Source organism: Larus michahellis, chromosome 1 (assembly GCF_964199755.1).
Source record: "Larus michahellis chromosome 1, bLarMic1.1, whole genome shotgun sequence".
NCBI classification, from domain to species: domain Eukaryota; kingdom Metazoa; phylum Chordata; class Aves; order Charadriiformes; family Laridae; genus Larus; species Larus michahellis.
Genome location: NC_133896.1, coordinates 61,739,726 through 61,751,179, shown reverse-complemented (window position 1 = coordinate 61,751,179; position 11,454 = coordinate 61,739,726). Strand labels below are relative to the sequence as shown.

The 11,454-nt window shown below is 37.0% G+C and overlaps 1 protein-coding gene across 1 annotated transcript in view; it reads left to right on the top strand.

The window, feature by feature from the left end:
- Positions 1 to 14: 14 nt before the first annotated feature.
- PARPBP (PARP1 binding protein) overlaps positions 15 to 11,454 on the top strand; it is a 51,467-nt gene continuing 40,027 nt past the window's right edge. The window contains exons 1-5 of the mRNA XM_074581664.1: positions 15 to 73; positions 1,471 to 1,623; positions 6,135 to 6,365; positions 8,126 to 8,236; positions 9,765 to 9,935. Of these exons, the coding sequence (XP_074437765.1) occupies positions 1,474 to 1,623; positions 6,135 to 6,365; positions 8,126 to 8,236; positions 9,765 to 9,935 (663 nt within the window). The 5' untranslated portion in view covers positions 15 to 73; positions 1,471 to 1,473. The remainder of the gene's footprint in view (positions 74 to 1,470; positions 1,624 to 6,134; positions 6,366 to 8,125; positions 8,237 to 9,764; positions 9,936 to 11,454) is intronic.

The following is an 11,454-nucleotide window of genomic DNA, read 5'->3' as shown; positions in this document are numbered from 1 at the left end:
AACCGCCGGTAAGGGTAGTTAGGAGCGCTAACTGTTTCTGTGCGCGAGCGGCTCTAGTCTCCCTGTCAAGCAGGTAGCACCCCTTGGAGAAGCGGGAGCTCTTCAGTCGGCTGGGGGGGGGGGGGCTGGCTGGCTGGCTGTGGTTCTCCTCTCCCCTTCATCCTCCTCCGGGAGAGGAGGGGGCTGCGGCGGCTTCGCGTGGTACCTGAGGCTGGGGGAGCTGCATAAGGCTGAGGCGGCCACAGCCGGGGGCGGCGGGGGGGGGGGGCTTCAGCTGGGGGAGCGGGACGGGGACGGTGGTGGCGGTAATGGCTCTCAGATTTGGGGGTCTGTTTGGCCGCTCTGAGCGGCAGGTCTTGTCCCTTGGAAACCTCTCAGGGTGGGGGGGAGAGGCAGAAGCTTCTCTCGAGAGAATTTTGTCTGTCCCATACGGACTTGCACCTCCTACCTGTTTCATTCTCTGTGGCCTGTATGTTTTACTCATGTCATAGAATCACAGAATGTGTTGGGTTGGAAGGGACCTTTAAAGGTCACCTAGTCCAACCCCCCTGCAGTAAGCAGGGACATCTTTAACTAGATCAGGTTGCTCAAAGCCTCATCCAGCCTGGCCTTGAATGTCTCCAGGGATGGGGCCTCCACCACCTCTCTGGGCAACCTGTTCCGGTGTCTCACCACCCTCATTGTAAAGAACTTCTTCCTAATGTCTAAGGTCCTAGCGTCAAGGTAAAATAAAGTAGGTTGTACTGTGCAAACGTCTTGGAGAGTAAGTAATTGTTTGAACTAAGGGGAAAGGTTGTTTTTATGTTCTGAAAGTAAATGGTATGAGTGTTACTCCTGTACTGATGCAGTGTTTGGGAACTGCGTTTCAGGAAAGAGCAGGCTTAAAGAATGCAATTTTTCTTAGAGAGTCTTGGGTACCTGTGTCTTGACAAACGCAAGAAAGTGAAAAGAACAAAGTCAAATTAAAAACTGATACTGAAACTCATTGTCAAAGGAAATGGGGGAGATAATGACTTATGGAATGAAAATAAAGAAAAAAGGCAACAACAGAGAAATAGGCATTTAAAGATGTCTTTGTTAGTAAGTCTTAGAAATATTAAAACTCTTGTTTCCAGGTTTAAAACATTCTGATAGACGCTGCTCCGCATGTGTAGTGAATGTGGATAGCGTAGAAGACACTCTCTGGGCCATTTAGACTGTCTGCTTTCAGAGACAAAAGACTCATATTTGTGACAGCGTGAAGACATGTCATACATAAGCACTACTAACCCCTCTGCGTTGTTGCTCTGTCATAGTGAGGCAAGTTGCACTAGACTATTGATTTAGGGGGAAGAGTTTAGTCTAGGAACTTGATCTGCAAGAAGACAGAACGGGATTTGCACGGGATTTGGAAGGTGAAGATACACATAGGTCTCTTGCATAGCTACATTCATTTTTATTTCTCTTAATTATTTCTATCTTCTACTCTAGACAATGATTGCTTTCCAGCAACAAATTTTAAACTTGATCAAGTGTTTCAGAAGACAATGGCCTTTATTTTCAAACTCTGAAAGAACTACTGTCTGTGGAGCAGACTGCATGCTGATGGCGTTACAACTGTCAATGGCAGAAGTCAATAAACAGGTTAGCATTCTTTCAGTTTGTTCTTGGTACTTAGTGGTACTAACCAAGGGTCAGATGCAACAAGACACTAAAATTAATATGATTAAGCACACTGTTGAATCAGGGCTTGGAAATAAAACCACAAGACAGATGGGAGGATGGAAGTGTTTGAAGTGTATATCTGAGTTCTGAACTTCAATATTAAATACTAATGTATTTTTCCTGATCATGTAACTTCTGTTTATTTCCATTAAATGTTTCTTCTGTGCTGTAGATCAGGGTGTGAGAACAATCACATTTGGGATGCATCTTTGTGAGTGTTCTGAGCATGCTTGGGGATGACACGAGAAGAATATGAGTATAAAACTGATTTGATATAGGCTGCATGAGTTGTGCTTGCAGCAGTCTGTTCTTGGGTGCTGTTTTTCCTGAGGTTCCTTACACGAAGACCTATACATACAAGTTGTGAGTGTGCACCCAGTACCAGTAGGAAATATATGACCTTCTTTGCACGTGTACCAGATGTCAAATGATGAACAGGAAATGTAAGTCTTGAATGCCTCCGTGAGAAGCACTGGGGCTTGTCACAGCTGTAAGATTGGGCATTATCAATCATCTGAAACATACCTAAAACTGTTGCAACATACAGTCAGGCCTTTGTATGCATCTCATCAAATGAGAACGATAATCACTTTGATAGTCTAAAGATACCTTTTTAGGTCAATAAGCTCAATTACTGATGAAAACAAATTACCGTTGTTGGAAGACTTACCCAGATGTTGCATAGTAAATTGAACATGTAGTATAAATCTTAGTTTGAGGAAAAAAAAAAAACAAAACAAACACACCACAAACAACAAAACCACACCAAAACCAAATCCCCAAACCAACAAAAAAAACTCCAAACAGGAAACCTGCTTCAGTTTGTGCACTCCTAGTTGCAACATATTATTTAAAAAATTATCAGTTGTACTAGAGGAAGCTTGTATTTTGGAAGAAATATTTCCAGAACCACTCTTTAACCTAACTGAATTCATCGCCAGAAAAAGCTTTGTAGTCTAAAGTGTCCGGAATGGGAGTATCTTTTGTCTAAATATGAAATATAGAACTGGTGAATTCATCCCTTCTGTAATAAACATTACAGCAGAAGTATCAGAATCCCGAGAGTCTACATTTGTACTTCATAGAATGTAATATATTCTAGCCAAGATCCCAATGTCCTCAACAATACCCATGGAGGTAAAACTAGAAAATGCTTGTGCATCAAAATGAACTCTCAGAGAACCAATTAAGGACAATAATGCAAAACTACCTGCAGAGGCAATCACTGTTTGTCATGTTTGTAGTGATTCTCAAGGGAGAACTGCAAACATTTTTCCAAATTCAACTCTGGGAACTCAAATGTATTATTCTGTTGGATGACAAAATTTACAGACATGATAAAGATGATATTTTTATGCTTCATTACTTCTGCTTTCCTAACAGCTTACAATAAGCTCTTTCCTTTCTCTAGAGGTAACTAGTTTATTCCACTTTCTCCTTTTTTTTTTTTTTCTCCTCCAGGAAAAATTCTTCCCCTCTACAAATATCTTCTCTTTCAGAGATGATCTAACAAAAATTAAAGCAGTTATTTTCAACTAATTTTATCTTGAAATATACTGCTTTTACTTCAAATCTGAAGAAAGTCCAAGGGCTCAAAACTTAATTATTTTTTTTTCCGATTATACTAGTTGGTCTAATAAGACAATTTACCAGTATATATAAAACTTGTCTTGCATATGTGGATTAAAACTGTTCTAGCATTTGCACGTGCTGCCTCTGAATTTCAGTTTCTTCAGTTGGATGTCCATTTTGATGTTTATTGTGTTAGAGTAAAATATCACTGTTTTGTTTTGTTCTGCACCGAAACTTCAAATTAAGATGCGGACTATTACAGTTTTAGGCAAGTCCCTTGTTAAATCTCTGATTTAAGTACAATAATCTTGCATTGTTAAGGCGACACCAGTAGAACAGACGTCTACGGCGGTAAAGTCAATTACTACAAGAAATATAACTGTATTAAAAGTCTATTTACTGTCTAGATTGAAAAAAAGCAAACCACCAAAAAACAACAAACCACCTACCACAAACAACAAAACCTTATTCTCTTTCTTTAGGAGGCTGGACAATTTTAATGGATTAGGTGTTTTAACTGTTATCTATATCTGTGGTAGAAATGAAAAATAACAAGGCTTTTCAGAGGACTCCAGGAAAGTTTAAAAGTCTTGTAACTTATTAGTCTTAAATTTCACCAAGAATTAGGGTAGCAAACAGTGTGGTAATCATTGATCAAATAGCAGGGGTGAAAGGGGGGGAAAAAATCTATGCTTTGAATTCCTCTGAAAATACTTTGTGTTGTAGCACACTTGTAGCCATATGGTATAAAGACAAGTGGCATGTGGTCTGTTGTGAAAGTTAATACCTTTTACCTAGACTGATTAGTATAGATCTAAAATCTAGGAAAACTTTCAAGAAGAACCTTTCTTAAGGTTTGAAATGGAAATAACAATTTTCAAGCTGAAGTTCAGTTGAAAGTAATTGCTTTAAATTGACTATGTCTGCACCTGTGGATAAGGAGGGGTAGGAGATAGTTATTAGGGCAAATACTCACTTGTCATTTTCAGATCATGACTGTTTTAGCTCATAGTGGGTGAAACTGAGATGTCATATAAAACAATTGTTTTTCCTGAGACTGTGAATTTAAATTCACAGACTTGCCTTAAATGTTTTGTAAATCTCTCTTCTAGCACTATGGCTTTAAGACTGGAGGAAAATGTGCTTCATTGTTAATTTTGTGTTTGTCTCTGATTCTGGATGAAATCACTTTTGGTGTGTGGTTTAGTTCTACCCTGTGCTTCCATGGGTTTTGTACACTGTCTGAAGAATGTTATGTTCTGTTCAGTGTCCTGTAATTCTTGAAATGTTTTCCCAAATCATCTTGTTTCCATGTTGCCAAATAAAGAAAAATGCAAAGTGGTTTTACAGTGTTACTTCCTTAAACTCTTGTATCTGTTTCCCTTTTGGTAATCCTACCAACTTTGCAGCAATTTTATATGATATCTGGCATGTAACGTATTGTAATGATGCTACCAGGAGACTTTGTCTGGGCTGTTCTTCAGTATGATTAATTTATCACAGAATTGCAGATCGGTTCAGGTTGTGAGGGACCTCTGGAGGTCATCTTGCCCAACCCTCCTCCTCAAGCAAGGCCACCTAGTGACAGTTGCCCAGGACCATGTCCAGATGACTTTCAGATGTCTCCAAGGATGAAGGCTTCATAACATCCCTGAGCAATCTGTGCTGGTGCTTAGTCACCTGCACAGTAAGAAAGTGTTTCCTGATACTCAGAGGGAACCTTGTGTGTTTCTTTCAGTTTGTCCCCATTGCCTCTGGTCCTGCCAATGAGCACCTTAAAAAAACCACCCGGCTCCATCCTCTTTGCACCCTGCCTTCAGATATTTGCTTTACACTTTGATGTAAATCCTTTGAAAAAAATTATGATAAACTAGTATGTAAATTAAACAGGATTTTAGTCATTGCTGTTGATACATTTTCTGCTTGTGTCCACCAAAGGTCAACAGAGCACTCCCCTCAAGAGCTGGAAAGAAGTAAGGGACTGATAACTGTGATACAAGTCTCTCAAGTTACTTCGTGATAAATTTGAAGGGTTTTTTTTTTTTGCCTAGAATAGGAAAAGGTTCTTCAATTGCTAATAAAGTGCTGTTGGTTATTTTGCTACCCATGTATTTGTTGTCGTTTACCCACTTTATCTGCTCTTTTAAATTAACTCTCCGTTAATCCTAATTCTGCTAATTTCCTGATAAACTGTAATTCTTTTTTTCCCTTTTTGGAGGGTGGGGAGAAGGCAGAGGGGCACACGGAATGTAATCTAATAGTTTTGACAGGGAGAGTGGGCCAGAAGCTGGGTATAAGATTGTAGCCTGTACTATATAGTTCATGTTAGTTATGGTACTAGTAAGAGACAAGGGCATTGCTTTAATGTATTTGTTAGATCCATGTAGCAGCACTGTCAACGTTGTGCTAAAGTATAATTGTACTGACAAAGGAAAAAAGGCTCATATTTTTTTGGACGTGGCATATGTTTTCTCAGATTGCTGCTTGAAGCAAGGTAATGGAGCTATATTTACTGCATTTGGGATGTAAATGCCTGGCATGCTGAAAACTATTTCTGCAAATAAAAAACTTTATGTAAGCAGTAGTCCTGTGCAAGTCAATATGTCTTTTCTTAAGAGTAAAGTTCGATATACATACCTGGAATTTTAAAGATCAGGAATAACTAGTGCATATAACAAAGCTCACCTGTAAAGGCAAAGCACTGGAAGAAATTCAACTATATGTAAAACTTTTTTTATTATAAACTTAACTATTTAGACTATAATAGTTTTATATATATACGTAGCTTGTTTCAAAGTTACTTTTAAAGTTACACTTAATACAAAACATAATATTTTTGCTTTTTTCTGTTCTCTTAGCAACATGGAGATTTCACAGTATCACTTAGTGATGTGTTGGAAACTTGGAAATATTTGTTACATGACAAACTGGGATTATCATATGAAAACATGAAAGAACCTGAAAATTATGCTGACCTAAAAAAAGCCTATCATGCCTTCTTATCAAGAAGCAATATGTTAGATCTAATAGACATATGTCAGAAGTGCTATGGTCTTGGACTTGTATCTGAAGATGAGAGCATAACCCCTGTAAGTATTTTGTTTGTTTGTTCTCTGATATTGTTTTGACATATTTTTGATTCCAGTTATAGATTTACGACACTTCTAAATATACACAGGAGCTCTGAATTATTCACTAATTACTTTGCTTTTCTATTGGGGAAGCAGATGAGTTTAAATTACTAAATCTTTTAAAGATGTTTTAAATTCACTCAAATTATTTCTTTTTGTTGTCCTGCTGGATCCCACAGCTCTTCTATGAGTATATCATTCTTTGCTAGAAATGGAACTGAAAAATGCACTGTTGAGATTTGATAAGACTGAAACAAAGCTTAGTGATTAACTGTGCCATGCAGTTTTGGTTTTATTTTTATATACGGTCAAAATATTTTTAATGGTTATCATTTTAAAAATACGACACTTAAGAGCAAAAACTTTCCTATACTACATGTAGTTCCTTGTTAGATTTTTCCAGAAACCATAAAAGGTTCCACTTCAGCCACTCAGTCAGCAGCTCTGTTGCAGTTTATTGCAGCTTAGATGTTCTTATGACACTGCATGTGGGGCATGCTCGAGGCTAGAGAATTTCCAGTGTGTATTCCACTCTTAGACTATAAAAGTCTATGAAAAATGAATTTTATTAATGTTACTGGATAAAAATGTATGTAAGCTGCAATTAAGATAGGTGTGAAACACAAGCATTCCACATGATTTTATTTGATTCTGTGCTCTCTAGACCATGGAAAGGTCAAAAGACAAAGGGTACGGATACTGAAAAAATTAAAGAATGTTGAAATTAGATGCACATACTTCTAGCTTGTAACAAGAACTAGAGAGGAGTTAATTGTCTGCTTTTACTGCCTGTTCTCAGCATTGCAGACTTAAACAAATTACTGTTTATTTCATCTTTTGTGTTTGATCTATAATTAATTAGATGGTCATTTTAATATGAGAGAAGCTATATCAGTAACAGAACGTTAACTGAACTGAGGTATGTTATGAACATACCATTAATAACTAGTTACAGCATGATTAAAACTGTTTACCTCCCAGCCCTTGTAAGAATGAAAAGCTGCTTCTCCATTAAAAAGTGCTCAAATATTGGAACAGGTTGCCCAGAGACGGTGTGGAATCTCATCTTTGGAGATATTAAAAATGTGGCTCAGCATGTCACTGAGCAATCTGGTCAGACTGGTCCTGCTTCAAGCATGAGTTTGTACTAGATGATCTCTGTAGGTCCTTTTAACCTAAATTAGTGTATGATTCTATCACAAGTATGCTGGTAGCCAGCTTGCCTACTTCCTTAAAGGTTCAGAGAACCTACACTGAAATGCTCATGTGATTATCAGTCACAAAAGAGATTAGAAGGAGAAACGAAGTTCAGGATGGGCATGGAAACTACGATTTTTTTAATTATTTATTTTTTAATTAATTTTTTTTTCCTTCCTGTTTTCATGGGGAAGATAGAGAACTTGGGTGGGTTAATGAGCTCTTCCTAAACAAGGTGTAACGTATTAAATATTCTCTAAAAGATAAGCAGCTGCTTTTAGTGCAAGTGTATTACATAACTGTTTGAGATATCTTTTCTAAGTTAATTTGAATGTTATACCTCATTTCTCTACTAAAACAGTTGTACTTTTAAAAACTATACCCAAAAGTACATTGTAAGGGCTGCATTAACCTCAAAACACTAGCAAACTGGTGGAGACGTAGTTTCACCAGGTTTTAATACTTCTTTTGCTTTCTAGTCAACTTCATATTTAAGTTTATTCTATTTTTCTTTTTTAAAGGTCCGACTGTTGGAATTTATTTCTGGCATAATGAATGTACAAGAAAATAATGGTTCTGTTCTTTCTACTCCATCTACACCAGTCAACAGACTGGGCCAGGAGAATGTGAAGGTAAAAATTCTTTCTGTCTCTTTTGTAATGTTCCGTATATTTTGAAAAGATGAAATATGACAGTTTCTTTTTCCAATTATTGGTATTAATGTGTTGCTGGTTTAAAAAACTAGAACATGTGTATTCAAACTCTGTATCACTTGAGTATATTGTAGGTGTGTTTATGGGGCTAACTGCAGAGATTTGTATTCTGGAAGACAGTCCTTTTATGGCAGGCACTTGATGTAAATTTAATCTGCCTTGAATTGACAGGGAATAAATTTTTCTACAAGTATACCATCACTCAAACATTGATTAAGAGTTAAATGATTTTCACAATGCTGCAAAATGAAGTGATAGGTGAAGTAAACGTCTTTGATTTCATTTTATTAGCTCATACTCCCTTATATACGGAGGAAATCTGAATAGCCGCAGTAGCTGTAGCAAAGCAAACAAAGTTTGTCTGTCCCAGTGGAGGACTCGAGGACTTTCTGGGAATACTGGATTCTTTCCTTGTAGCCTTTCAACCCCCAAAACAAGAATCTCAGAATACTGTATAACAATGCTTGAAATGCTGGAGCTTTAGTAATTTTCAAACTTGGTTTTCTCATGATAATTGGCAATTTCAATTCAGTATTTGGGTACAACTCAAAATATTTCTGAACAAGAAAATATTTTCTGAACTAAAGTTCTCCCCTAGATAGCACTTCTATCACTAACATAATAGCTTTCTTGCTGCTCTGACTTGTGTAGTAAAAATATTACTTGCGCTTTTTTCCTTCTCTTAAATCTGTCTTTTCAGACTGTCACACGTACATGCTTCGTTTTTTTAATGCCTATAATTTTGTTGTATACATCCCATTGAGGAAGAAGAAATTCCATAGCAAATATAGGTTTTCTCGTTATCTTTCCTCTTGTTAATGGCCTTTTTTTGGTCTTTGTTTTCTTTGCTTGTGACAAAACTGTAAATTCTTCAGTTCTGGGACCGTTGTTCTTACAGGGTCCAGAACAGTGCTGCAATATTAGCAATTACAATGTTAGGCTTTGGTTATGTGGGTGGAGCTGTGTCACAATTTGTGTTCAAGCTTACTCAGTGGAGTATCTGTGATTGAAATTCCTTGGGACCCAAGGGAAAAATTACTAAATCTGGTGCAGAGCTGGCGAGTTGTTTAAAATCAGCCTATTTGAAGTAAATGACAAATCCTTAGGTGGTTTAATAGTGCTAGTATATTTACTTGGGATAGAAAAAGAAGTATCTGTGAAGAGGTTTCTAAGTAGAAATTGATAGCCAATTTTAATAACTAGAAATCCGACCCTCAAATATTTTGTGAATATTCAAGTACAGTATACATAATTTTAACATATGAATCATGCTTGTTTTTGTCAATACTTCCAGAATCCCTGTACCTAAAGTAGCATTTTGAAATTATGCAAGGTGAAATTCTTACTCTTCCAAAAATCATATCAGTACATATCTAATTAGCTTTAAAAAAAGTGGAACATAATTTAGCAGCAGGATGACCAATATGTGTGGTGGATTCTTATACAGGTGACAATCCTGGCAAAGAAGTGTGTTTGTTCGTATTTAAGCCTGTTGGTGAATTCTAAGGATGATCTAGCATTGGCTCACATTCTAAACGTTCCTGACAGAGGACTTGGTAGAGAAGCCTTCACTAATCTAAAACATGCCTCACAGGAGAGAAAAATGTCCATTTTCCTGGTATGTATGTCAAATGAAACTTGCCATAGATCTAAGGCAATGAAATAGATCTGTAAACATAAAATGTTACTTTAATCTCATGTGCAAGACTGACATTTGCAAGCCAAGTCAAATACCACCATAAACATGGTTTCTAGGTGAAAAAGACACAATAGAGATTCTGTGTGAAGAAATAGATGCTTGCTTGGTCATGAGATCTAAAGTTGCACAGAAAAATAATTGTGTGTGTGTTTACCTCTAGAGCTCTAAAATATGATATCATAAAAACAGGCATCGAGACTGTTCATCCCAAACAGTGACTAAAATCCTGAAAAAGTTTACGATCTTAAACATGAATATAAGTTATGCTTTTTATTATTGCTTTTAAAATTTTGAAATCTTGGTAAATAGTGTGAAGTGAGGTTATGAGTATGCATATCAAAGAAAAAAGACAAAGGAAGAAAATATGGCACTAGACTAGATGTTGCTGCTTACCAAATACCTCTAAAAGCAATGAGGTTGGGTTAAATGAACATCGCAAAGCAGTATTAACAAAACCAAGACAGTAACAGTGCATTACAGTTTTAAAGTGCTGTAAGTATGTATTTTGGTTAAATAGTAAAACAGCATTTTTCTGTGCATTTGTTAAACTTGAAACATCTGGAGCCTGAAGTATTCCTGTGTAGAAATTGTTTTTCTTAGAACAACCTGGTGACAATCCCCTGCCTTTCACATGTACACTGAAACAGAGCCCAAAGTTTGAAAGGGCAGTATTACAGTTTTTTCAGTTTTGACTCAGAATTTGGGGGAGAGTAATGCTTTCCAGTCATTTGCAGCTTGATCAGTCTTGAAATACTTTTCAAGATGTGACTGATATGGGACATTCCTGCTCATTTTATTCTCAAAGGCACAGATCTGGAGAAAAAAAACCTCATGGCAGTGGTATACTCTTCCCTCAGTGCCCTTGTATGGGAATATAAAAAGCTACAGCATCAACCTGTAGTGCTCACAGAGGCTTGTTGTTAAAGAATCTAGTTCGGTATATGAGGTGCATTTATACTTACAGTATAAATAGTCAGCACAGAGGAATCTCAAAAATATTTGGAATAAGATGAGTAAGAATTCTTTCTCCAAAGAACCACTGTAGTCCCTCATATTCAAAATAATCAAATTTTGCATGCATAGTGGCCTCAGTGCAGACAACAGCAGACCAAGGAAAAACAGTATGGGTATGTAACAGTCACTGAAGCAGCTGCATTCTCAGATTTTTATGGTTGAATAAATATGGAAAATTTGTGAAATCTCAGTTCCAGGATTAATTATTTTAGCTCCTAATGCTCTGTTAACGTTGTTTAAAAAAAAGTATGTGTTTGGACTGGATTTATTACCTCTTCCTCACAGTTGCCAGAAGGGAAACTTCTCTACCGTGTAAAGAAGTCGTCTATTCTGGCATCTGTGTCTTGTAGAAATCTTGCAAAGCCAGAATATTTTCCATTGGGAAGGCAAGGTCCTATGAACTGTACTTGATCCACAGGAAATC